Genomic DNA, 25,183 nt, shown 5'->3' with positions numbered 1-25,183 from the left:
ACCTCACGCATGACATTGGCATTGGCCAATTGACTTTTGGCAGCTGTGTTTTATGGATGAGATCCGCTGAATTTGGAAGGACTTTTCTATCTAGAACATGGCTTCTAATTCGAAGTCAATGTAATAATGACAATTAATTGTTTCCCCCCCCTGAATTTCAGCAAAATGTTTCCAGTTGTCCCTCAGTCTCCACATAATGTGCTTGGTGTGTTGTGTGTGTGTCATCTATAACAGTGGTTTGGTTTTCAACCTTTTTCATATCGAGGCCCATTCTTTATTTGTCAATTTAGCCACGGACCACCATTTGATGACATTTAGCCTCTCGGACCCAAAAACTAAAACATATTTTGTTATCGTTGGATATCCTCAAATTGTGTAGACTTCTTGAAAAGTAACAGTAATGTAGATGTTTTTTTTATTTTTTATCAAAGTTTCTTTATTAATTTTCACATAGAAAATAGCATACAACATTTTTGGAACTTTTTTTTTTCTTCCCATCCCCTCCCCCCAGAGTTCCCGCTCTGAAAGAGCCACAACCCCGGTATCTTGTACCATATGAAATAAAAGGCACATACAAATATACATAATAAATAATAATAATAAACAATATATATAAAATTAAATAAAAATACAATTAAAAACAATTACTAAAATTAAAAACAATTACCGTAATGTAGATGTTTAACAAAAATGTAACTCTTGAGAGCGTAAAATGAAACGGGTCCATTTGGTTTCATTTTACTTAACCCATTCTGACCGGGCACCCATTTTGGTATCAGCATCATGTTATGCTTTAGCTATTGAAAAATAGCAGATCTACAAGCTCATATCGCGCCACCGAGTGGCGCGATACGAGCTTGTAGGTCTGCTATTTTTGAAAAATCGAAGAGCGACTGACATTTCTAGAATCTGATCTCAGGTCAGAATGGGTTCATCAGACACAGTGTGTGTCCGGCGGAAACCTCGTATGAATCTGATCTCAGGTCAGAATGGGTTAAAGATATGTAACGGTTAATTAACCAGTTAACCAACTCTCCATCATTTAGCTAAGGGACCGCCTGGAACTCCCTCTTTAGGGGAACCACTGATCTTTGTTGTCACTCTCCAGGTGGACGGGCTGAACTCGCTCCACTCGGTGAAGGCCACTCCCAACCGCTTCACCAAAACCAGCCAGGGTCGGAGCTGGAACACGGGCAACGGCTCCCCGGACGCCATCTGTATGACGGTGGACAAGCCCGGCGTGGTGCTGGTGGGCTTCTGCGTCTACGGCGGGGGCGGCATTCACGAGTATGAACTGGAGGTGCTCGCCGACGACGTAAGAGACAACCTGCTGTGTGCCATTCATTAATATTGTATTGTTTATTGTTTTCTGCTTTTTACCAGTGTTGACCGTTGTTATTCTTCCGTGTTTCTTTCTCACTTTTTATTTATTTCATTTCTGTTCTCTCCATCAGGCCCAGACGGAGCATCCAGGAGACTCGGCCCACACCCATAGATGGACGTCTCTGGAGCTGGTGAAGGGAACCTACAGCACCGATGACTCCCCGAGTGACATCGCTGAGATCCGCCTAGACAAAGCCGTGCCACTCAAGGTACACAGGAGGACAGTTCACATAATCAGTTGACATTTAGCAATGGCTTTTCACAAGGAACTAAAAGGCCATGAAATAACAACAGCGGAGCTGATAATAATGTAATTGGTTTATCGTAGATTATGGTGGTTCTGATGGAACACGTTTATACTTTGTCGCAGGAGGGCGTAAAGTATGCCGTCCGTTTGCGAAACTACGGCAGCCGCACGGCCAACGGAGACGGCGGGATGACCACGGTCCAGTGCTCCGACGGCGTCGCGTTCACGTTCAGCACCTGCAGCCTGAGTAGCAATGGAACAAACCAGACCAGGGGTCAGATCCCTCAGATCCTCTACTACAGGTACACACACAAACGTGCACGCGCGCATACACACACACACACACACACACACACACACACACACACACTGTATGTATTGTATTCTACCATTGCATTGAATGTTTGTCTTTTTCTGACCTTCCTGTACACTATTGGCTATAGGAGTGAGTATGACGGTGATCTACAATCCCAGCTGCTAAGCAAAGCCAACGAGGAGGACAAGAACTGCAGCCGGGCTCTGTCGGTGGTCAGTGCCGTGGTCAGAGCCGCCAAGGACCTTCTGCACAGAGCGTTCGCTGTCGACGGTGAGAACATGGCGACGACAAACTTTGGTCTAGAGTCCGCTAGTCTATTACAATGAAGCCACTTTTTGGTTGAATCCGGCTTGGTTTATTTTTTTGTAATTTTTATTTTTTTGTCCTCAATTTTATTCAGCCGAAGACATTCCAGAGCTACTGAGCTCCTCCAGCCTGTTCTCCATGCTGCTGCCTCTTATCCTGGCATACATCGGCCCTGTGGCTGCCTCCGTACCCAAGGTAAGAACAAGCCAGTTGTTCGTCTATTGTCATGGTAGTATGAATTGTGGTACTTTTGATGTAATATAGTGGTTTAAATCTACTGTACCGTCCTCTCTCTCTCTCTCACTCCTTCAGGCTGCTGTTGAGGTCTTTGGCCTAGTCCAAGAGCTACTACCCGCTGTCTCTGCCCTCAACCAGAAGTATGCCCCACCCACCTTTAATCCCAACCAATCAACAGATAGCACTACAGGGAACCAGCCTGAGCAGGGCCTATCAGCTTGTACGACCTCTAGCCATTACTCTGTGATTGAGAGTGACCACCCGTACAAGCAAGCTGGAGTGACTCAGTACAGAGTATGTCATACCTACCTCACCATAACATATTTTAGCACGAAAGCGTACTTCAAAAGAAGTCACTTTCTTTTCCCGGCTGTGGACGAAAATGTTTTAGACTTTAGTACGTCCAAGTTTCAATGGCTGACTTGATATTCTTCACCTAAATTGACTCGACTGTCACGGGAACACTGATTTAACCGGTGTTTTTTTCCATTTGCTCTTATTTCCCTTCCCCAGGTGTCCTTCCCAGACTGTGTCCGTTGGACCACCATAGAGTTTGACTCTCAGTGTGGCACGGCCCAGCCTGAGGATGTCCTGCGCCTGCTCATCCCCTGCCGCACATTCCACCTGGCCGGCCTCGGGGGCAAGCCTCTGGCCAATGACACCATCAACACCTGGACAGAGCTCAAGAAGTTCTCTGGCGCCACTGGCTGGCCCACCACTGTCCTGGTGCTACCAGGTGCGAAAAGGCCCTGCATTTTGTAGCAGTTTGGATTTGTACTAGGGCTCCTGCTGCTTGACCATTTTGACCTGAGATCAGATTCAAAAAATGTCTTCTACATCCTGACAGTTTTCTGAAAAAGCCAGTGGTTCTTCGATTTTTCAAAAATAGCAGACCTACAACTATGAGCTTGTAGATCTGCTATTTTTCAATAGCTAAAGCATAACATAATGCTAACACCAAAAGGGGTTCCCGCCCCAAAATGGGTTAATCCACTTAACCCATTTAGGCCTGACGTCAACATTAAAAAATGTTCTACCTCTTCCTGGTGGGGGGGTGGGGGGGGGCTCCTCACTGGCAGGCGAGCCAGTAGGATACATCACAACAGCAGTGATAACACAGAAATGTGTGGGGTAGGAATATGCATAACGGCTAAATTGGGCCAAAAAATGGGATCAAAAAATAAATTGGCTACTCAAAATGAAATAAATAATAATAAAAATGTAAGGCAATTGACATTTATTGTTGTACATTCCGAAATGTTGTATTCTTGTATATAATGGACATTTACTAAGACACCTGGCCAAGCTGGCTCTCTTTGGTCTACCCATGACTGATCCGTCACTGTCAGTCTTTCCTGTGGTGTCAAGGTCATGATTTTCCACCGCCTCCTCTCCTCTCCTTTCAGGAAATGAAGTTCTGTTCTCGCTGGAAACGGCATCCGATTATGTGAAAGATGAGAAGGCATGCTTCTATGGCTTCAAGTGTGTCGCTGTGGGATATGAATTCAACCCTGGGACTGATGAGGTAGGAGGAGGAGTGCCTGGGATATATCCCGCTGTGTGTAGTCTCACAAATGTATCGGTCGATTTGTGTGTGTGTGTGTGTGTGTGTGTGTGTGTGTGTGTGTGTGTGTGTGTGTGTGTGTGTGTGTGTGTGTGTGTGTGTGTGTGTGTGTGTGTGTGTGTGTGTGTGTGTGTGTGTGTGTGTGTGTGTGTGTGTGTGTGTGTGTGTGGTTTCATTATATAGATATTCCACTGTTACTTTCTTAGCTTACGCATGTTTCATGATAAATGCTTTTGTTCTTGCTTAAATGTAAGTCGCTCTGGATTAAGAGCGTCTAAATGCCTAAATTGTAATTGTGTGTGTGTGCGCATATATATACAGGTATATATAAATATACAGATATATATAAATATACACACACTGTACAGTACATACACATGTGAATTGTGAATATACAGTCTTTGAATCTAATCCAATCTGTAAATCGAGCAGTTGTCTTTGTTAACGTTTTGTGTCAATAAAACTTTAATTGACGGAAATAAATAAATACATCCAATCAAGATTATTAAAAAGCCATCCGGGCAGAATCACTTGTATATATCTATCCAACCATCCATCTATAATTAGTATCACTGTTACAAAGACATCCAGTCAGACTACAGAGTACAGTAGGCTGATGGGGAGTGACTTACAGTAGCAAAAGTCGTCTGAGAAACAGCGATTCGAACACGCAACATGCTGTCAGGCTGAATTAGCAGCCTTGGTGACCGGAAATCTATGCCAGCCATCCAGGATACACAAGTTATTTGTTTTAAAAAGGAAAAAAAAGCCATTACATGAAAATTCTATCACTCATGTGCATGTATGTGTACAGTATGTCGTTTCTGTCGGGCAGAAAGCTCATATCTCATTTGGACATAATAGAAGGCATAGAATGTGCCGATTGTGGTGCAAAGCAAATAGTTAATAATGTTTTTGACAAAGTGTTTTTTGCGTGTGTCAGGGCATCATCCAGCTAGAGAAGGAGCTGGCCTACCTGGGCAGTATGTGTGCTGCAGCTCTCATGAAGAAGGACCTGGCACTGCCCATAGGTAAGGAGGGCCACTGGATTTGATCAATTATACGGCTCACAGAGCTAGCTCACACTTTGGGAGTTTGCGGCCTCCTGGCGTGAACACGGAAGCACTTATTATAAGCTCACAGACTTTTGACTGGGACTTTTAAGACGCACGGGCGCTGACCCCGCCCGCCTCCCCGGGCACCGGTATAGAGTGTCGCAGTCCCGCCCCCTCGAGAGACCCGGAAAATAAATCCCCGTTCATTTTCCTCATAGACTTTTCAGAAAGTATTTCTCACAAAGCCAACTCTTGTCGTGACAAATCATGACAACAAACACAATTTTTCGGGCCAAACAAAGAATTAGAAAGTAGAAAAAAACGGCAGGTTACAACACTTTTTTTGTTGTTTTTTTTTTCTTTGTAATTATTTGTTTGGTCCAAAATATTGTGTGTGTTGTCATGATTTGTCACGACAAGAGTTGGCTTCGTACGACGCTTAAAAGGTCTTTAAATACATACGTTTTGAAAAGCCTATGGAGAAAATGAATGGAGAATCATTTCCTGGGCCACTCGTCGTTCTGAAAGGGGGAGGGACTGCGACACTATAGAGGGTATGCGCATGCTTAAAGTGAATGGCACATCGAGTGGCAAATCGAGTGGCAAAGCAGCATACAAAGTGAGTTTAACATTGTTTAATGTTGTTTAATGCAATCAGATATGACTTTTCTGTGTGGATCTATGGGCTGTCAATGCCAGAAAGTAGTTTGTGTGTACAGTACACACAGTGGTTCTCAATTTGTGGGTCGGGGGCCTACTGGGGGACAGTGAGGGTATGGCAGGTGGGTCCCCAAATAATTCGCCAAAACGCTAAGATTTAAATGATAAAATTGATAAAATTCATTTTTTTCACAATCGAGTTGATTGATAAAGAATAAATATGCTCTGAAAATGCAATTCGGTCCACCCATCTGACCACTTAACATGGCAGCAGAACACTTTCGACTTTCATGATTTCCAAGTAGGCCCTGATCCAGAAAATGTTGAGAAATGCTGCTGTACACAGTTGCTTTAATTCCTTCCATCTTTTTTTCTTTTTTTCCCCACAGGGAACGAATTAGAGGAAGATCTTGAGATTCTCGAGGAAGCCTCTCTCCAGGTAACACACACCATTAGCTGTGATCTGAGAACTCATAGTCTCCTGTAAAGCAGGAAAACGATATGCACATCCCGGTTTCAGAATACGGTGCTGGATCCAAAAAATGACTAAAATGAAGAAAGAAGTGGAAAGTTCCGCACACGATATAAATTCTGCTCCCCGTCTTTCTTTCTTTTTTTCAACCTATCGATACAACAACGTTTCGCCCCAAGTCCGGGCTTTCTCAAGTTACATGGGTATGGCCTTGAAAACCTTAAATAGGTGGAACATAACTGGGTGTCGTCATTCAATCAATTGATAAGCCAATAGGCTGTATGTGAAGATCCACTCCAGAACAATACAAATACATCAATTAAGGGGCCATACACTCGCGAACAATAGGTTTAAAATACAATACATACACCAAAATATAATACATATATATACAATATAATGGGAATACACAGAGATAATAATAATAATAAGTGGCATGTCAGGCAGGTGTATTACAGGAATGGAATAAAAAAAAGACGGGGAGCAGAATTATATCGTGTGCGGACATTCTACTTTTTTTCTTCAACTAATAGTCTCCCTCACAGATATTGTCCCCGTCTTCAACCCTTTTCTTTTTTGGCTTTTTACCAGGTGGTAAAGTCCCACTCGGGTATACTGGGGAAGGGCCTGGCCTTGTCTCACTCCCCCACCATCCTGGAGGCTCTGGAAGGGAACCTGCCTCTGCACCTCCAAACCAACGAACACTCCTTCCTGGAAGATTTCATCACCTGCGTGCAGAGCTCGAGTGGAGGACGCCTAGCTAGGTAAGATATTGTTGTGTCTGATAATCTTAAGATAACCTGATGAAGGTCTAACAGACCTCATTAAACCTTTTTATTTGCATATGAAGAGTTTGTTCTCTTTCAAGATATTGACTGATAAAATATATACGAAGAAGTATTTAACCCATTTTGACCTGAGATCAGATTCTAAAAACATCCTGACGGGTTTTCTGAAAAAGCTATGTTTCCATGTCAGTGGTTCTTCGATTTTTCAAAAATTGCAGACCTACAAGCTCGTAGTGCGCCACTCGGTGGCGCGCTATGAGCTTGTAGATCTGCTATTTTTCAATAGCTAAAGCATAATGCTAACACCAAAAGGGGTTCCCGCCCCCAAAACGGGTTAAGCATTTTATGATGTCTTACCTGCACAAGATAGAGTCAACACTTTAGTTCGGTGTTAAATCCCTGGTTCTTAGCGCTCAAAACAACAACGACAGACATCGAAACGCTGTTCCCGTTATTCCCCGCTGCTCGCAGGTGGCTGCAGCCGGACTCGTACGCGGACCCCCAGAAGACGTCGCTGATCCTGAACAAGGACGACATCCGCTGCGGGTGGCCCACGACGGTCGCCGTACAGACCAAAGACCAATACGGAGACGTGGTGCACGTCCCCAACATGAAGGTCAGAATTACCTTTTTTTTGAGTGGTGCAACTACAACCAGCAATGTCCGTGTCTGCCTATGTGTCTATACCTACCTATGTGGCCATGAGCACGAGTATATGACTTATTAGTACCAGTAGGGGGCGCCAGAAACAGAAAGAGGGATAGTGCTGCTACTGAGAGAGAGAGAGAGAGAGAGAGAGAGAGAGAGAGAGAGAGAGAGATAGAGAGAGAGAGGAGGAGGGGGGGGGGGGAATTGCACCACTCAGTTCACACAGGTGTGAGTTTTTCATTCTGTCTCGTCATTTCTTCTTCTTATAGGACCACTTTTCAACCTATCTTCATATAATAGGTCCTCAGTAATAATCATGATAAAATGGCTCGATGTTTTTCTACTCGGTCTGTGTCTCATAGCGAGGGCTGTGGGCAGTTCAGAAAGCCGCCCACCAGTGACATCATCGACGGGGAATCCAAGCTGATACAAACTGCAGGCTTTCTAGTCCTGAACGACGATGTCACTGGCCTTTCTGAACTGCCCACAGCCCTGATATGAGACACAGACTGAGTAGGAAAGAAATGTGCCATTTTATCGTGATTATTAGTGAGGACCTATTATATGAATATAGGTTGAAAAGTGGTCCTTTAAGTGCTCAATACGTCATAGTTATGTGTAAGTGTAACCCATTTAGAAAGTAGATAATTGGCCTGTGTGAGAGTATAGACTATAGAGCCACTGTGCGGCGGTTTTCTATGACGTGTTATTGCAGGCTGGTCTGTTTGACCATACTCACTGTCCCTGTCCAGGTGGAGGTGAAGGCCGTGCCGGTCTCCCAGAAGAAGTCCATGCAGCAGGATAACGTGAAGAAGCTCCAGAGGCTTCCTGGAAGCGCCTCCTCTTCCTCCCTGGGCACCGACCTGACCTTTGGCGGTCTGCCCACGCCCAAGCTGGAGGCCACCTACGAGCCCATGATTGTCAAAGAGGCTCGCTACATCGCCATCACCATGATGAAGGTCAGAGACCTTTTCGAGACATGCTTAAAACACTTGAAATGCACTTATTTCTCAAAAATAGTCTTTGGTTACTCAGGAGTCAATATATTGCACTAAAGGTTAGCATTGAACAACTTTAAACAGCTGAAATATGGGGATATATATATATATACACACACACACACAGACACACACACACACACACACACACACACACACACACACACACACACACACACACACATACACACACACAAACACACACTAGAGTGTAGCTTTAATTCTAAAATCAATTTGATTTCAATGAAAAGATTAGTAAAGCTGTCACAAATGTAAGCAACTGATTTCTCATTATCTCTGTGACCTCAGCACTGCACTCATTTACATAAAATAGGAGCTGTCAGGCTCTGGTAATTCCTGGGCAGCTCCCAAAACATTTCAGGGCGCACACTCAATGAGGTGCCAATTTATAGGGCAGGAAACTTTGTATTTTGGCCGTTGTTGACTTGGTGCATTTGTTTTTTTTGGTCACTTAACAGGCTTATGAAAACTACTCCTTTGAAGAGCTGCGTTTTGCCTCCCCTACGCCGAAGAGGTAAGCAGGCCACTGCAGGAATGAGATGTTTTTGCTCATCCAGAAGTGATGTGACATAAAGTCCGCTCACAGTAGTTGGATCATTTTCTTTCTCCCCCTACAGACCCAGCGAGAACATGCTGATCCGGGCCAATACGGACGGAACCTACAGTGCCAACTGGACTCCTGGGGCAGTAGGCCTCTACACCATCCATGTCACCATCGATGGCATTGAAATAGGTACGTCAAAAGTCATCGCAGCCATTGGCACAGTAGCAATCCTGTCTGCTCTCAAACACCTCTTACAGAGAGAATACTATACATAATTGATGTTGCATTCTTTACTATGCTTGTGTGAACATGCAATTTTGTCGTTTGTTTTAAAGATGCTGGTATGGAGGTGGAAGTGAAAGACCCTCCCAAAGGCATGATCCCACCCGGCACTCAGATGGTCAAACCAAAAGCTGAGCCTCAGCCTAGCAAGGTGAGCCATTAGCTACACAAATCCATTCATGAAATGCATGCATGCACACTTGCGATGGTAAATTGCAATGCACAACACAGACAAAAGTAAATGCATACACTCAACCGTGTGCTGAATGGTTGAGCAGCCAAGCTGTTTGTGAAAGAAATAGTTGGATAAAATGCTTTGTTTAATTAGCCCTTCACTAAATCCTACCCCAAAAAGCGATTGTCCAATGCCAATCCAAATAGTTTAGCAACGGTTGCTAATATATGCAGGTCAAGCTTTCTTCGCTGCTAACGTGCCTATTGGACAGTCAAGGATGGGTTGGGGAGGGACTCGTGGAGGGCTAATTGGTAAACTCCAAAGTTCAAGTGCTAAAGACGAATAAAGCATTGTCACAACTCACGAGAAGATCATTTTGAATGAGGCATAATTTCTACTGACATTTTGCCGCTACAGTTAATCTTCTTTTCGTTGAACTTTTCACAAAAACACTTGACACACCTTGGGGAAGCAAGCAACAAGGTGTGCACATTGAATCAGATTCAGCACAATGTTTTTTTTTCTTTAACGAGAGCACAGAAACACCTGCACGCATGTAGTTCAGTTCAGTTCAGTTTATTTTGGTCATAGAATGAACATTGTATGCATTCATTTCACTTCATTTGATCATAACTTTGCACTAAGACCAAAAAGGTATAGGCTGAAGCCAGTTGCTTATTTTGCCTATCCCATTAACACCGAGCACATGTACAGTAGCTGTATAACAGGATTCAAAACAGAATTCATCCAACTGGGGCATTGTTGTTGGTGGTGGTGGTGGTGGTGGGTGGGGGGGACTCCTGCCCTTTCTGACGTTTCTGCCGATGGTTTTGCTTTGTGCGTACGGTGTTGTGTTCTCACTGAAAGCCGCGTGTGAGAGAGTTGTGTGTGTGTGTGTGTTTTCACTGAAAGCCGTGTGTGAGAGAGTTGTGTGTGTGTGTTTTCACTGAAAGCCGTGTGTGAGAGAGTTGTGTGTGTGTGTGTGTGTTCACTGAAAGCCGTGTGTGAGAGAGTTGTGTGTGTGTTTTCACTGAAAGCCGTGTGTGAGAGAGTTGTGTGTGTGTGTTTTCACTGAAAGCCGTGTGTGAGAGAGTTGTGTGTGTGTTTTCACTGAAAGCCGTGTGTGAGAGAGTTGTGTGTGTGTGTGTGTGTGTGTGTGTGTTTTCACTGAAAGCCGTGTGTGAGAGAGTTAATGCGTGTGCCCCCCCCCCCAGCTGTCGGTGTGCTCTGCCTCTTCCTTCTTCTGCAGCACTTTGTCTTATTTGTCTCTCTCTCTCGTCTTGTCTGCTCCGGCGGCTCACTGTTTCCCTGTCTTCCTCTGCTTCTTCTCTCAGGTCCGCAAATTTGTGTCCAAGGACAGCGCAGGCCTGCGTGTGCGTAGTCACCCCTCCCTGCAGAGTGAACAGATAGGCATAGTGCAAGTCAATGGCACCATCACTTTCATTGATGAGGTAACCCACGTAGAACCGGGCGGAGTTGAGCCTGTGTCTTTAGAAGCACTGTCCACTTTTCGCTCGAGCTCCCATTTCACTATTTACACAGTTAGTGAAGGCAGATTCTTTTTTTTTTTCAATTATTGTTTAAATGTCTTCGGAGTAAATCTGACACATTTATTAAATGCAATTGCTTGTATGTCATTGTTGATTCAGACCCCACTTCTTCTCACAGATTTGTTGCTTTTCTTTGATTTTGCTGCATACCCATGTGAGGCTGCAGGGAGAGATAAAAAATAAAAATAAATCTAAAAGCATGAAAGGCATAAATGCCTACACAGCATTGCTCCCTTCGAAATTAACCCCTTTTGGTGTTTTAAACATTATGTTGTAATTTAGCTATTTTTGAAAAATCGTGAAAATATTTATTTCAGAAAACTGGAGGATTGTTTTTTTTTTCGAGGTCATGCCTAAATGGGTTAAATAATTTACTAAAAGCTCCCGACCCCCCAACACACACACACACACACTCACACACACACGCACGCGCTCTCACACACACACACACACACATACACGCACGCGCACACACACACACACACACACATGCACACGCAGCCCTATATATGTCTGTCATATAATTGGTTTGACAATAAAGAAATCTTGACCACTCACACACTCGCTCGCTCATTGCTATCGTCTTTTTTGGCTTCCCTATCCTCAACATAAACTCTTAAGTTCAATTCATACTGAATCCCAGTGCACTGTTTGCTCGCCATCTCAACTCGGCAATTGTGATTTTTTTCCCCTCTCTCTCTTCTCTTTTTGACTCGGTGTTAGTAGCCCCCTTTCCCCTTCAAATTGACCCGGGTCTCTCACGCAGCCTCCAGAGGTGTTCTGTTAGAGGGGCTCTGCCCCCCCCCCCCTCCTGTTTCCATAGTAACAGGAGGGGCGTGGCTCTGCTCTGTTCCTCTTGTTTTCCCCCCATAGATGCACAATGACGACGGCGTGTGGCTCAGGCTGAACGACGAGACGCTAAAGAAGTACGTTCCCAACATGAACGGGTACACCGAAGCCTGGTGCCTCTCGTTCAACCAGCACCTGGGCAGGAGCCTGCTGGTCCCGGCTGACGTAAGTAAACGGGCCTGCTCGCGCAGTAGGGGGCAGAGGCTTCTTACGCTGCCCACACATGGCGGAAAGACACTAGAGATCACCACCCCTGTTGAACTCAGTAGAGAAAAGGCTCCGAGTCAAGAGAAACACCTCCCCCTCCCCCCCCAGACACATGCTTCCCAAATGCTTCCCTTTTAAAGCATGAGAGCCTCTTCACAATGATAGGACTACTGCAGGGGGGGGGTGTGTTCTCTTGCATGATGTGTTTACCTGAGCAGCACTGCCACGCGTCCCAACTTTCACTAACAAGACGGGCAAAAGGAGGCGCAGCAGCTGAGTGCGTTGCATGCCTTAACTCATGTGCAAGGGAGAGACATTTTACTGCAATATAACCATGACGTGTCCGTGTGTGCGCCCGTGTGTGTGTGTGTGTGTGTGTGTGTGTGTGTGTGTGTGTGTGTGTGTGTGTGTGTGTGGATAGATTTGACCCTTGTAAACCCTCACGAAACTACAGTAGTTAGTACTGTGCGTGTTTCAGAGCACTGAAGTCAACCTCCCTCCCACTTCCCAATGCAGGAATTGTCTGGAAAAAAAGGGAGCGGTAGCAGTTGAGAACTGTCTGTGTGTGTATGGTTTAGTGGGTCCAACCGAACTGTGTCGTTTCCTCACCGTTTGCCTTCTCACAGCTCACAAAACGCAGCAGGCGCCGCAGCACACAAGGGTCCACGTGTTGTTGCTCCATGGTGCAGAAACCCCTAAAAACTCTTTAAGTAGATACAAATAATATATAATAATAGCCCAAAATGCAGTCGCCAACATACGTCGAAAGTGGTTAATGTCCGTTCCTACAAGGTATCACAATCTTGTGAGTGCGTTTGCTGAGTGAGTATCAAAATTAAAGGTGGTTTTCTGTCATGAAGCAATCACTGGCTCCACACAACGCTTCTGCAGTAAATTGCACTTCTTCTACCACTCCACCAATTCCACCTTTTGCATTGGGGCTGCTTTGAGGTTCTAAGAGGCTTCCATGTAAGATCTTTGTCTTGAACAGCATGACACACTACATCATCCAAGTGGGGAATTTTTTTGGAAGTTCTTTTTCTTTTCTGGTGCTGCTGTTTTGCTGATCGAATCATGTTTTTGCAGATATTCTGACCCTAAACGTTTTAAGTTCAAAGGGAAGGTCCATCCATATTTTTGCTCATGAATGCAAGAATGCATTAAGATCCCACTTGGCGCCAAGCAATCAGATATTTAACAGGCTTTGTCAGTGTTCCCAGTTCCTCATGGTCACCCACACATCCCTGCATCCCTAACTAACAGGCCTCGCTATACCTTAACACTGGGCAAAATCTGTTACTCTTTTCTCTCTTCTTTGCCTTCCTAAATTACTTTAAATGTGATTAAAAAAAAACATCAGAAGAGCCAAGCCAAATATTGTTTTCCTTCCAAAAAAATACATCAGCGTCCCGTCCGTCCCCCTTCCCCTCCTTTACTCTCTCATCTCGAGTCCTGTGTCGTTTCTTGACTTGTCTTACAATCTGTTGCTCAGAATGTCTTTAATGCTAGCCAAGGAGTCAGGGATATCGCCTTTTTGTCGTGGACCCCCTTAACTATATTCCCACCACAGGTGAGTTGTGTATGAAGGAGAGATGTATTCAGCCTGGCTGTCCTGTAGCTTTGCCATGATATCTTTTTCATTTCTACCTGTCCCCTCGAAACCCCTCTGTGATGTTGTATAGACTTAAACATTCAGGCCAGAGGAGATCAAGACACAATTGCATGGTTGTTAATTGTGTTCGGGGCTTTTTTTAGAGCAGTGATGGAAGCTTAAATATCACTGCTATTACCCTAGACTCCTTGACATTATTAAATGGGATATATTATAGTCACGGCTGTTGAACCCTGTCTTGAAATCTTGATTGGAAAATGAAAGTAATGGGGAATGAAGCAAGGCCAAGTTTGTACGTTTGCATGAGGATAAAGAAATCTTGGAACTAATTTGTTGCATGAGGGTTGCCATGTACTGTACAGTGCTGTATCCCCGTGTGTAATGGCATGCTTCCCTGTAGATTATTTGGAAGAGGTTCATTCACTGAATTTGAGCTGGTCCATTGTCTACTGGTCACTTACCTGCATCACTACAATGTTGGAACGTTGTGTCGAATTATTTATTTGTTTTACATGCAGATATATTTTATTTATCTCTTCGCCGTTGTGTATAGATAATTTACATTTATTACAATTTGACAATTACAGTGTAGACATTTAGCAGATACTCTTATGAGTGATCTAAGTGCATGAACACTAGTCAAGCAATGACAGGGTATTATTATTTTATTATTACTTATCTGTCAATTATATTCAGAAGTTATGTCAGAAATACAAAATGCCTAATAAAAACGGTAAATAAAAAAAATAAAATAAGAAATGACAGGGTACATAATCACAAAACACTGTAGTGCTTCAAATACACTATGATACCGGGTAAACGTCAAACCTGCTTGTCTAAACAACACATACACTAAATAATATTCTTAACATAATTTGTGCCCAAGACGTCTCCAGACGTCCTAGGAATTATTATTTGTTTTCAAGCTAATTAGTCGCGGAAACATGCATTGAAATTTCCGTTGCCACACCCTGAAAAAGAGTGGATTCACTGAATCCGGGGGAAATAATTTGAACACTAGGTCCATTTTTTTAAACTAGCTCCTCACCACTCGCCCTACACACTTCCACTCGGTTTGAGCATAGATATATAAATAATAGAGACGCAATGCAATGCAAGTGGATGGGAGGGGAATTCCGGTGCCGTCTCTATTATTTATATATCTATGCTCAAACCGAGTGGAAGTGTGTAGGACGAGTGGCGAGGAGCTAGTTTCAAAAAGGGGGTAGTACTGACTCGCTCTACCATCACGTTAACTCACGACTCATCACTCTCTAACTCAGTCCTTGCTTTCTTTGTTTGTTGTTGTCGCACTCTCTGTGTACTATCCTGTCTCTAACCCCGTGTCATTCCCTGTTACAGGAGGCCAGGGGCCAGTCGGAAGAGAACATAAAGGAGGTGAGCAGCCGGGCCCCCTCCCATGAGGCCCCCATGCGGGAGCAGAGCGGGGCGGGGCAGGGCGGCGGCCCGGGGCTTTATAAGGTAGTCAAGACCGGCCCCTCTGGTCACAACATCAGAAGCTGTCCAAACCTTAGGGGTATCCCCATTGGAATGTTAGTACTGGGGAACAAGGTCAAGGCAGTAGGCGAGGTACGCACTCAACTCCCCCCACTACCCTCCCTCCACCCTAAAAAAAACAAACGAAAAGAAATGCTGTGTGTTGTTTTTTTTGTGGCTTCAGCTGAATAAATCTAAAATTGAGATCACTGTGAATATACTAAAGTTCTTGTTGCCAGATATTGCCCTTTCCTCGCTAACAAAGACAGGAATCACCATTTCTCACTTCCGCTTGGATTTCTCAAATGATTTCACTGTAAAGAATGTAATTTCTTTTTTTTTGCAAGGGGGAATATACACGATGCTTCTGGGCGAGGGTGTGTGCTCTGTGTCTTTACACTCGTCGAGGACTTCTCTTTTTCCCTGGTTACAGCATTTTGACCGTTTCCTTATTTCTTTCAGCCTGTCTGTGAACTCACTTCATTCTCATGCCATGATACTCGAATGCCTTGAAAATACTTTATTTTGAATCACAAAATGCTGGAGCCACTCTGTGACTTGCTATATCCTCTTTTTTTTGGCACTCTCTTTAACTACCTGTGAATAACGGCACTTTTGAGATCTCTAAACTTGCCTCTGACCCTATAACTGAATGGAGCCTCCCCTTATCGGACCTGACCTGACCTCTCATTGGCTGCTATAGTGTGTCATGCTGTTCTAGAACTTCCTCTCTGAACCTGTTCTGGATTGCCCTGTCTGGATCTGAAACGTTGCAACCCCCCCCCCCCCCCACTCACTAACGCTTCCTCATCTATGTCTGTTTGTCCAAAATGATGATATTTCAGGGAGTTAAGAAAAATCAGCCCCATGCATTTACCTTTCAATAAGCTACCCTTTTAGAGTAAGTTTTGTTCTTCTTTTAGTTACATACATTTTGTCCCCTGGTGTCTGTTTAATGCCATGAAATCGATTAAACCAAATCAACGTGATTTGCCACTGTAGGGTGTGCTTGTAAATCGGATGATAATGGATCGTGTATATTGCATGGACTGATCTCGTAGTGTCTGTGTCTGTGTTTGGGGATTGTGTGGCTGTGCAATGGTTTTCGTATCCTTGTGGTTGCAATGAGATTTTAGTTGTATGATCCCGGGTTAGCTGTATAACGAATGAATTTCAATGTGGACGTGATGTGCGTGAGGACGGTGGTTCACGGCATGCGAGTATGTACGGATAAAGAGGATTGTCTGTGCAATCAGGTGGTCAACTCGGAGGGAACGTGGGTGCAGCTGGATAAGAACAGCGTGGTGGAGTTTTGTGAGAGTGACGAGGGAGAGGCCTGGTCGCTGGCCAGAGACCGCGGGGGGAACCAGTACCTCCGCCATGACGACGGTAAGTCGCTTGTTTTCCTTTGACACCTGAGCGCCACGAAATAAACCGACGTTTCACTTGATTTGACGGAAATGGGTTCAACCCGAAAGTCATCCCACCAATCGGTAGGGAGCTGCACGTGTCGGATAGGTGTAGTCAAAGTTATGTACTCACTGTTGGTCTTGCTCAGGTGCAAACAAAACCCATTTAGGCCTGACGTCGAAAAAAATAAAAAAAGTTCGCTCTGAAAGAATATATACTTGTAGCAGACCTACAAGTTCATAGCGCGCCACTCGGTGGCACGCTATGAGCTTGTTATTATTATTATTATTATTAAAAAAAGTACGTAATTTATTCAAATTGTTGTTATTGCAATTTACGAGCTGCGTTCGCATCCCGCGTTCGCGCGTCTTACTTGTGTTAATGTTAATGTTCATTTATTTGCTCTTGTAGAACAAACTCTCGTGGAGCATGGGGCCCAGACCCCGCCGCCCAGCCCTTTCTCCGTTCAAGCCTTCAACAGAGCCACCACCTCCAATGGAGCACAAGGCTTCGACTATGGCATCTCCAACAACAAAGGTGAGATCAGCTTATGGTTCTTTTGTCCCTCTGATGTGACAGGATTTTGTCTAGTATCCCACTCCGACTCTACCTGGCATGAAATCACCTTTTTATATTTCCAACATCCAAACGTTTTCGTTATGATGTTCACTTTTTTTGTTTGTTTTAATGGTTGCCTTTTCATTAACCACATTCACACGGTGGCCATTTTGATCTCTTGGTCGTGCTCTGGGGGGGTTGGGCAACCCGGGTTCTGGGGTATGGCAGCAGAGCCAAAATGGCCACCGTGTGATTATGGTCAGTATAGCGACACTCCTTTCCTGATGCATATCTCACCCTTTGCACTTCTCTGCCCTTTCGTTTACTCCCTGCTTTATCTGATCTGATCTTTCCCTCCGGTTGAATAGGACCTTTTCAGTTGGATGCTTTTGTCCCATTTTTCACAATATTCTTCTTTCACAATATTTAGGTTAACCATTTAAAGGGGGGGGGGAGCAGGGACATTTCCCATTAACCCATTTTGACCTGGGAACGATTCAGCAAAATTCTTCTAAATCCTTTTTTGAAAAAGCTATTTTTTTCTATGTCAGTCGTTCTCAAACACTTTCATGTCACTTTTCACGATTCTTCAAAAATAGACAGACCTACAAGCTCATAGCGCGGCACTCGGTGCCGCGCTATGAGCTTGTAGATCTGCTATTTTTCAACAGCTAAAGCATTACATAATACCAAACACCAAAAGTGGTTCCCGCCCAAAATGGGTTAAGAATAACGATGCATATCTATCAAAGACCCCCTAAGGATGTCCCTTTATTGACAAGGGTCCCAGGGCCCTGTACGTTGTTGCCTCTTTATTCCCATCTACAGTACATTTATTCCGCCAAAGGTAGCCAATCCACAAGCTCACAACATTGAGAGAGTTTATAGATCTGCTCATTTATTTGCCAAACCAAATTTTTCCAATTACTGTATTACATGCCCCAGAATATGGAAGCTAGGGTTCATGTGGTTTTGCGAGGCATTTATTCTATTCTAAAAAAAGAAAAAAAAAACGCTAACATTCTCCACAGTAACATCTTCATATTGTATGCACGTGACGTGATACAGTATGGATCGATCAATCTCTCTCTAAAGTCACAAATGCCACCATTTCGCCACTCGTCTCTCATCCATTTTTCTCTCTCTTTTTTTTGTTTTGTTTTGCGCATGGTTCTTATTGCGTGGTTGTATCTTTGCCTAACATTACTGCAGTGTATAAGGCGTGTGTGCGTGTGCGTGTGTGCGTGTGTGTGTGTGTGTGTGTGTGTGTGTGTGTGTCATGTGTGGCATTGTTGCATGGACCAGTCGTTGTGCTTCTGTCCAGTCGGTCTGGGCGTCTGTCTGTCCAGCTGCTGCCGCAAATTCACCCGTCTTGACAAGACGGACCGTCCTATAAACACTAGTCTGTGATGACATCACCCCATTATCCCACCTCGCTATTAGTTTACTCCCCCAACAAAACTGCCACCTCACCCCCTTCCCCCCAGCATACCCTCTCAAACCCCCCCGTTACCTGATTGATTGATCGATATGGATAATCTCAATGGTTAATGTTGAATGACTTGACCCAACCCTCAACCCCCCAACCTCCCCTTTGGAATCCTAAAAACCGTAGTGTAAGCTGTAGTTTTCCCCCCCTTCCTCTGTCTCCCATATTTGCAGGTGACCGGTTGAGTGCCATACTGAATTCCGTTCAGTCTGGGCCCTTCCTCCCGGCAGCTCCCACCTCCTCCTCCTCCGTATTTGAGCAAGCCGCCCAACCTCCCTCTTCCTCCCTTGTCCACAGCCCATTTGTGTTTGGACAATACCCCTCCCAACTGTCTCAGCCGCAACCACAGCTTCCGAGTAAGTCTGTCCGTCTGTCTGACAGTGTCGGCGCTTGCTTGCACAGGTGCTGGTGTCCTCCTTCCTCCCCAGCTGCTCTGCTCCCCCTCGTTAGTTTTGTATTTTGTCGTCGTCGTCCCCCCCCCCCCCTGTCTTTTCTGTTACTTTATCTTGCTTATGTTTTATGTTTTGGGGAGGGAGGAGAGGGAGGGGGGTGACATGTGACACATAACATTGCTGTTATGATGTGCTGAAGTTTGATTTGTGGGGCTGAGCTGCTCGTCTTCAGCTTGATTGCTATTTCCATGTTGAATGAAGTCGGCGTTTTCGTTCTCCTTCCTCGTCGTCATCATCATCATCATCATCATCATCATCATCATCATCATCATGTTCATCCCTGCTTTACCTTTTGGCTCTTGCTGCTTCCATCCATCCTTGCTTGGCCACCTTGTCTCAACCAGCCCAAACTTTAGAAAGACAGCAGCCTCCTTCGTTTGTTATCTTCAGGCTAGAATTCTATGCTGAAACGGCATAGCTAAAAAAGACACTTTTGTACATCACTGGGATTCATTCATTTCAAACTAATAACAAAACGTAAACTTTTTTAATTGAGTGGTCCCTACTAGCCCCGGGTTCCATCTGTCTGTGCTAGTTCTATATCCCTCTACATATATATATATGTTTGTCTATCTTAGTCTATCTCCCTCTGTCAATCTGCTGATCTCTCCGTCTCTCTTCCTGTCTCTCTATCTGTCCATTGACCTCATCTGTCTGCCTATGGATATGTATCTTTTATTGCCTCAATGCTTTGGGTGTTTTCTCACCTCACTATTATATCTCAAACCCCCCGATTCCTCTCTATGCCTCCTTTCTCTCTCTCTGTGATGGCCTCCCTGCATTCCGTGCATCGTTTGTTTGTTTACCTGCCTGCTGTTTTCCGCTGTAGATGGTTCATCACGCAGCCTTGCTTCTCGTGAGCGTGTGCATAAAAGCAGTTCTTCTGTGGCTGGGCACGGTACTGCAGCTCTCTCATCTCTCGCTCCTCTCAGGCAAAAGGGTGGGTAACCACAGAATGCATGCCTACTTTAGACCGAACAAAGGGTGGGTAGAAACTTACTTGGCCCCCCCGAAACATGATCTATTCTCTATTGAACTTTTTTTATTGTGTTTTGTGAATAACGTTCTGTTAGTGTAATGTTAACCCTTAAAGAAAAGTGTCCATAATGTAGGTCTTGGCATAATACTGTCATATTTATAATAGGATAATCAGCTGTAGGGATTAGGGAAAGGAAAACTAAAAACATTGAAAAGAATACCGGTAACACAAAACTATTGTTACTGAATTTCGGTTGAGATATCTTATCGGGGAGACTGTTTACATTTGGACTAGTTTCCAATCTTGTTCAGATTGTTTGGATTTAAAAACAACAATGGCCATCGACCGGATTCATTTTGGGATACTGGTTAAAAAAAAACAGGGCTGGGCTAGACACCATCTTCCATCAGCCTCCCCATGATCCATTACCTATTTCCATCTACATCAGACACTTAAACTAATACATTGGCAGAGTGGTGAGAGAAATACATTACAAAAGTGTGTGAATTGCATCCAAACTCATTCATTGGACATAATTCTCAGTAACGCCGCTTGTTTTCTACGTGTGAGATCTCATTCACCCTTGCGGTCTCTGTTTCATTTAATTTCTTCCTTCAATTTTGTATTTCCTTTCCATGACTCACTTTGTTTACTTGCTCAGAGAGGTCGAATGTTGTGCCCAGAGATAGAGTGGCTGTGCCGTCACCCCTAAGTCAAACAACGTTTCCCGTGTAATTGTTTTTTAATTGTGAATGTCTAGGTGAACGAGGTAACCTGCTGCCCGGTGCGCGGCCCATGTCTCCGGCCTCCAAACACCGGCAAGAGGGCCGCTCGCCGAAACAGGAGAACCGGGGGAACCGCTCGTCGCACGACCAGAGCCGGGTCAAGGCGGGCGAGGGCAGCCTCTCTGCCAGCGAGGCCCTCATCCTGCGCTCGGACACGGCCAAGCTGAGGTCGGACTCCCACAGCCGCTCCCACTCGCCCAACCACAACACCCTGCAGGCCCTGAAGGCCGACGGCCGGAACTCGGGACTCGGACGCGCAGAGTCCCCGAACCCCAGCTCGCGCTCCTCTTCCCCCAAACAGAAAGGCCACTCCACCTCCTCGGGCAGGTCCAGCCCCTCCGGCACGCCCTCTCAGCGCTCCTCCTCGCCCCACCACCACGACAAGAACCTCCCAACGCCCAAATTGAGCCCGTCGTCCAAGGCCAAACAAGACCCGCCCAGAGAGAGGTCCAAGTCGGACTCGTACACCCTGGACCCGGACACCCTGCGGAAGAAGAAAGTCCCACTTACCGAGCCGCTCAGGGGCCGGTCCACCTCCCCCAAACCCAAACTGTCTCCTAAAGATCCAAACAACGGAGATCCAAACAACGGAGGGATCGGTAATCTGGAGAACCGCGCGCCGTCTCCACACGTGACCCAGGAGAATCTCCACAGCGAGGTGGTGGAGGTGTGCACCTCCAGCACGCTCCTCTCCAACGAGGAAGGCAACGATGAGAACGTGGACGCCATGCAAAACGCCGAGGATGGCTCGGCGAAGGTGCACTTCAGCATCGGCAAAGCGCCCGTCAAAGAAGAGCAGGAGAGCCGGTCCTCGCCGAAAGTCAGCCGCAAGGCCTCTAGTCGGCACGTGCGCCCCAAGAAGGACAAATCCGGCCCGCTGTTCAAAGGCGAAAGCACGTCCAGGCTCACTGAGCCCGCCAAGCAGGCCATGTCGCCGTCAGTTGCGGAATGTGCCCGAGCGGTCTTTGCGGCTTTCTTGTGGCACGAGGGCATAGTCCACGACGCTATGGCCTGCTCCTCCTTCCTGAAATTCAACCCAGATTTGACCAAAGAGCATGCCCCCATTCGCAGCTCCCTCGGGGCACAAGGGGCGGAGGAAAAGGAGAGCAAGTTGAAAAACCGCCACTCCTTGGAGATCTCGTCGGCGCTGAACATGTTTAACATTGCTCCGCATGGCCCCGACATCTCCAAGATGGGAAGCATCAACAAGAACAAGGTGCTCTCGATGTTGAAGGAGCCGCCACTGCCGGAGAAGTGCGAGGATGGCAAAGGAGACGCCGTCTCCTATGAGACGGCCTCCAACCCCTCGATGAGGGCCAAGTCGATACTGCCGCTGACGTTGCAGCATCTGGTGGCGTTCTGGGAAGACATCTCTCTGGCCACGATCAAGGCAGCCACGCAAAACATGATTTTCCCCAGCCCGGGATCCAGTGCCATCTTAAAAAAGAAGGAACACGAGAAGGACGGTAAAAAGTCCAAGAAGGAGAAGAAGAAGAGGGACAAGGCGGAGGTTCGTCCCAGAGGGAACCTGTTCGGGGAAATGGCCCAGCTGGCCATGGGCGGACCGGAGAAAGACACCATCTGTGAACTGTGTGGGGAGTCTCACCCTTACCCCGTCACCTACCACATGAGACAGGCTCACCCAGGTCAGTCTCTACATTGCCTCTGTGTTAAAGGTCCACTTCACCACTTTTCAACCTACGGTATCTTCATATAATAGGTCCTCACTAATAATCATGAAAAAATGGCGCAATTTTTTTTCCTACTCTGTCTGTGTCTTATAGGAGGGCTGTGGGCAGTTCAGAAACCGTCTTCCAGTGACCTCATCGATGGGGAATACAAGCTAATAGAAACTGCAGGCTTTGTAGTCCTGAAAGGTTGCAATGAGAAAATGGAAGCTATCGTTCTCACGATAATGAAAATTAAAAAATAATTGCAAAAAAATATCTGCCTAATGATGCTTTCACTGGAAGACGGTTTCTAAACTGCCCACAGCCTTCCTATGAGACACAGACTGAGTAAAATCGTGCCATTTTATAATGATTATTAGTGAGGACCTATTATATGAAGATAGTTTGAAAAGTGGTGAAGTGGTCCTTTAACCGAGTCATTTGACCTGATATTGACATCATTGTCTTGATTAGATTTATTTTGTTTTTTGCTTTTTCTTATTCAAAAGCTTCATACTTGTGTGTCTTTCTGCTTTTGTCAGGCTGTGGGCGATATGCTGGAGGCCAGGGCTACAACAGCATAGGCCACTTCTGTGGAGGTTGGGCTGGGAACTGTGGAGACGGAGGCATAGGAGGCAGTACCTGGTATCTGGTGTGTGACCGCTGCCGAGAGAAATACCTGAGAGAAAAACAGACCGCTGCCAGAGAAAAGGTAATCTACCATGTGTTTATAAAATGCTAATCGGGCATGTTTAGTCCATAACTATAACGTACAGTATACTTGACATTACTTCACTTCTGACAATATTTTAAAGCATCTTGTGGTTTATTACATTTTTGTAATATCTTTTTATTAGTGTTTGCGACCGCACGTCGCAGTTACTATGAAAAACCAGTAGGAAGCTGTCACGCACTTCCTGTTATGCTCACACACACAATGTGCTATTGCCGTTTCGAGCAGCATTGGGCCAAACACATGAGCGCGCACTAGGCTCCGCCAACTCCAGAAAGTTTCAGCTCCGGAGTAACAGCGGAGCGTTAAGCGACCGCCCGCATTAAACCAGGAAATGTCGCATCAGGACTTTTGCTTATTCCTTATTAATCTGTGTATATAAAATATAGCGAACTCGTCAAATCTCGTAGGCACAAACCAACTATTTTATAAGAACAATATTGATGTAACTAAGTATTAAGATTATAAAGATCGCTTTTGTCATTTTGACTGCCAGGGACTTCCCATTCACTTCCCATAGGCTTCTGTAGAACTCAGAGAGTCCGAATTCAAAACACTTTAAAAAAAATAGCTGCAGGTTGCGTTACAGGCGTCTCTGTTCTTTCTACTCTGCTCCATGATTCTCAATTATGCTCAGCTGCACACAAACGTTATCGTCATTTAATGTCCGCCCCCACTATGTCTCATATGCACGGCTGTCTGTATAAATTTATGTTGACAACCGCCCACCCCACTTCCCCTTGCTCCTGCGGTCGCTTCTCGCCATTAAGGCGTCTTACTGGTTACTAGTGTTTTTTCATTTGGTGGCAAAAGACAGACGGGTAGAGAGAAAAGTGCTTTGGCGATGCTGTCTGAGGGAGGAGGGTGGGATGACTGGAAATGGGCGGTGCAAAAGTCTAGTTTACAACTGACGCAGTTGCAGTCATTTTCATGCCCAGCTTGTGCAAGTACAGTACTTGGGCCTACAGTATATGTCAATCTCAAAATTAGGTGTGATCAGGGAAATTCCCACATACTCTGCTGTCAAAACCCTGAATTTCATTTAAGGTTTTCGGGTAGTGGAGAGATTAGTTTAACCCGCCTCAGTGACATGTCAGTGATGCTGGTATGCACCTCGGCATTTTCCTCTCCAGGTGAAACAGTCCAGGAAAAAGCCTCTGCAGGTGAAGACGCCCCGGGCGCTGCCCACCATGGAGGCCCACCAGGTGATCCGGGCCAACGCACTGTTCCTGCTTTCCCTGAGCAGCGCCGCAGAACCCAGCATGCTGTGTCACCACCCTCCCCGGCCCCTGCACTCACAGCTGCCTAGCCTCAAAGAGGGCGTCTCCGATGAACTGCCCAACAAAATTGGCTGTCTCTACCTGCAGACGCTAGCAAGGTACGTAGCAACTAAAATACTAATTGGTTGCCTTTTAGATAGACGAGACCGGTGCTGACTCGGGGAGCACCCGAGTTGGGAACCATGTATAGTAAACCGGAAAGTAAGTAATCTGTCCATGTCTGTGATACGCACAACGACTTTGAGGTCGATTGGTTGGACGGTTATTGAGGTACAGACTGACTTGCACTCACACACACATGCAGAGATTGCATCGGATTATGCCTATATACTGTCATGTTGGTTGGATCGGCATTTCTGGACAACAGCCTAGCCGACCAACTTGGCCCCCTGGCCACTGCACTCCCTTGGGTCTTT

The 25,183-nt window shown here is 45.6% G+C and overlaps 1 protein-coding gene across 19 annotated transcripts in view; it reads left to right on the top strand.

The window, feature by feature from the left end:
• Positions 1-25,183, top strand: part of mycbp2 (MYC binding protein 2) — a 104,971-nt gene that overhangs the window by 64,480 nt on the left and 15,308 nt on the right. For 8 of the 19 annotated variants that reach the window (XM_083777441.1, XM_083777453.1, XM_083777452.1 and 5 more), the window contains 26 exons: positions 1,109-1,315; positions 1,455-1,592; positions 1,754-1,932; positions 2,074-2,216; positions 2,347-2,447; positions 2,565-2,783; positions 3,003-3,225; positions 3,896-4,014; positions 4,997-5,084; positions 6,158-6,207; positions 6,832-7,004; positions 7,500-7,644; positions 8,429-8,635; positions 9,154-9,209; positions 9,313-9,428; positions 9,575-9,672; positions 11,031-11,147; positions 12,120-12,260; positions 15,277-15,504; positions 16,668-16,800; positions 17,233-17,358; positions 19,042-19,224; positions 20,150-20,260; positions 21,060-22,730; positions 23,297-23,466; positions 24,621-24,865. In XM_083777441.1, coding sequence (XP_083633567.1) covers positions 1,109-1,315; positions 1,455-1,592; positions 1,754-1,932; positions 2,074-2,216; positions 2,347-2,447; positions 2,565-2,783; positions 3,003-3,225; positions 3,896-4,014; positions 4,997-5,084; positions 6,158-6,207; positions 6,832-7,004; positions 7,500-7,644; positions 8,429-8,635; positions 9,154-9,209; positions 9,313-9,428; positions 9,575-9,672; positions 11,031-11,147; positions 12,120-12,260; positions 15,277-15,504; positions 16,668-16,800; positions 17,233-17,358; positions 19,042-19,224; positions 20,150-20,260; positions 21,060-22,730; positions 23,297-23,466; positions 24,621-24,865 — 5,387 coding nt within the window. The remainder of the gene's footprint in view (positions 1-1,108; positions 1,316-1,454; positions 1,593-1,753; positions 1,933-2,073; positions 2,217-2,346; positions 2,448-2,564; positions 2,784-3,002; positions 3,226-3,895; positions 4,015-4,996; positions 5,085-6,157; positions 6,208-6,831; positions 7,005-7,499; positions 7,645-8,428; positions 8,636-9,153; positions 9,210-9,312; positions 9,429-9,574; positions 9,673-11,030; positions 11,148-12,119; positions 12,261-15,276; positions 15,505-16,667; positions 16,801-17,232; positions 17,359-19,041; positions 19,225-20,149; positions 20,261-21,059; positions 22,731-23,296; positions 23,467-24,620; positions 24,866-25,183) is intronic. The other 11 variants (XM_083777449.1, XM_083777447.1, XM_083777444.1 and 8 more) reach the window with 7 other exon arrangements.

Source organism: Protomyctophum parallelum (genome assembly GCF_964188405.1).
Source record: "Protomyctophum parallelum genome assembly, chromosome: 11".
NCBI classification, from domain to species: domain Eukaryota; kingdom Metazoa; phylum Chordata; class Actinopteri; order Myctophiformes; family Myctophidae; genus Protomyctophum; species Protomyctophum parallelum.
The sequence above is the reverse complement of the archived record's forward strand: the minus strand, read 5'-3'. Positions and strand labels throughout refer to the sequence as shown.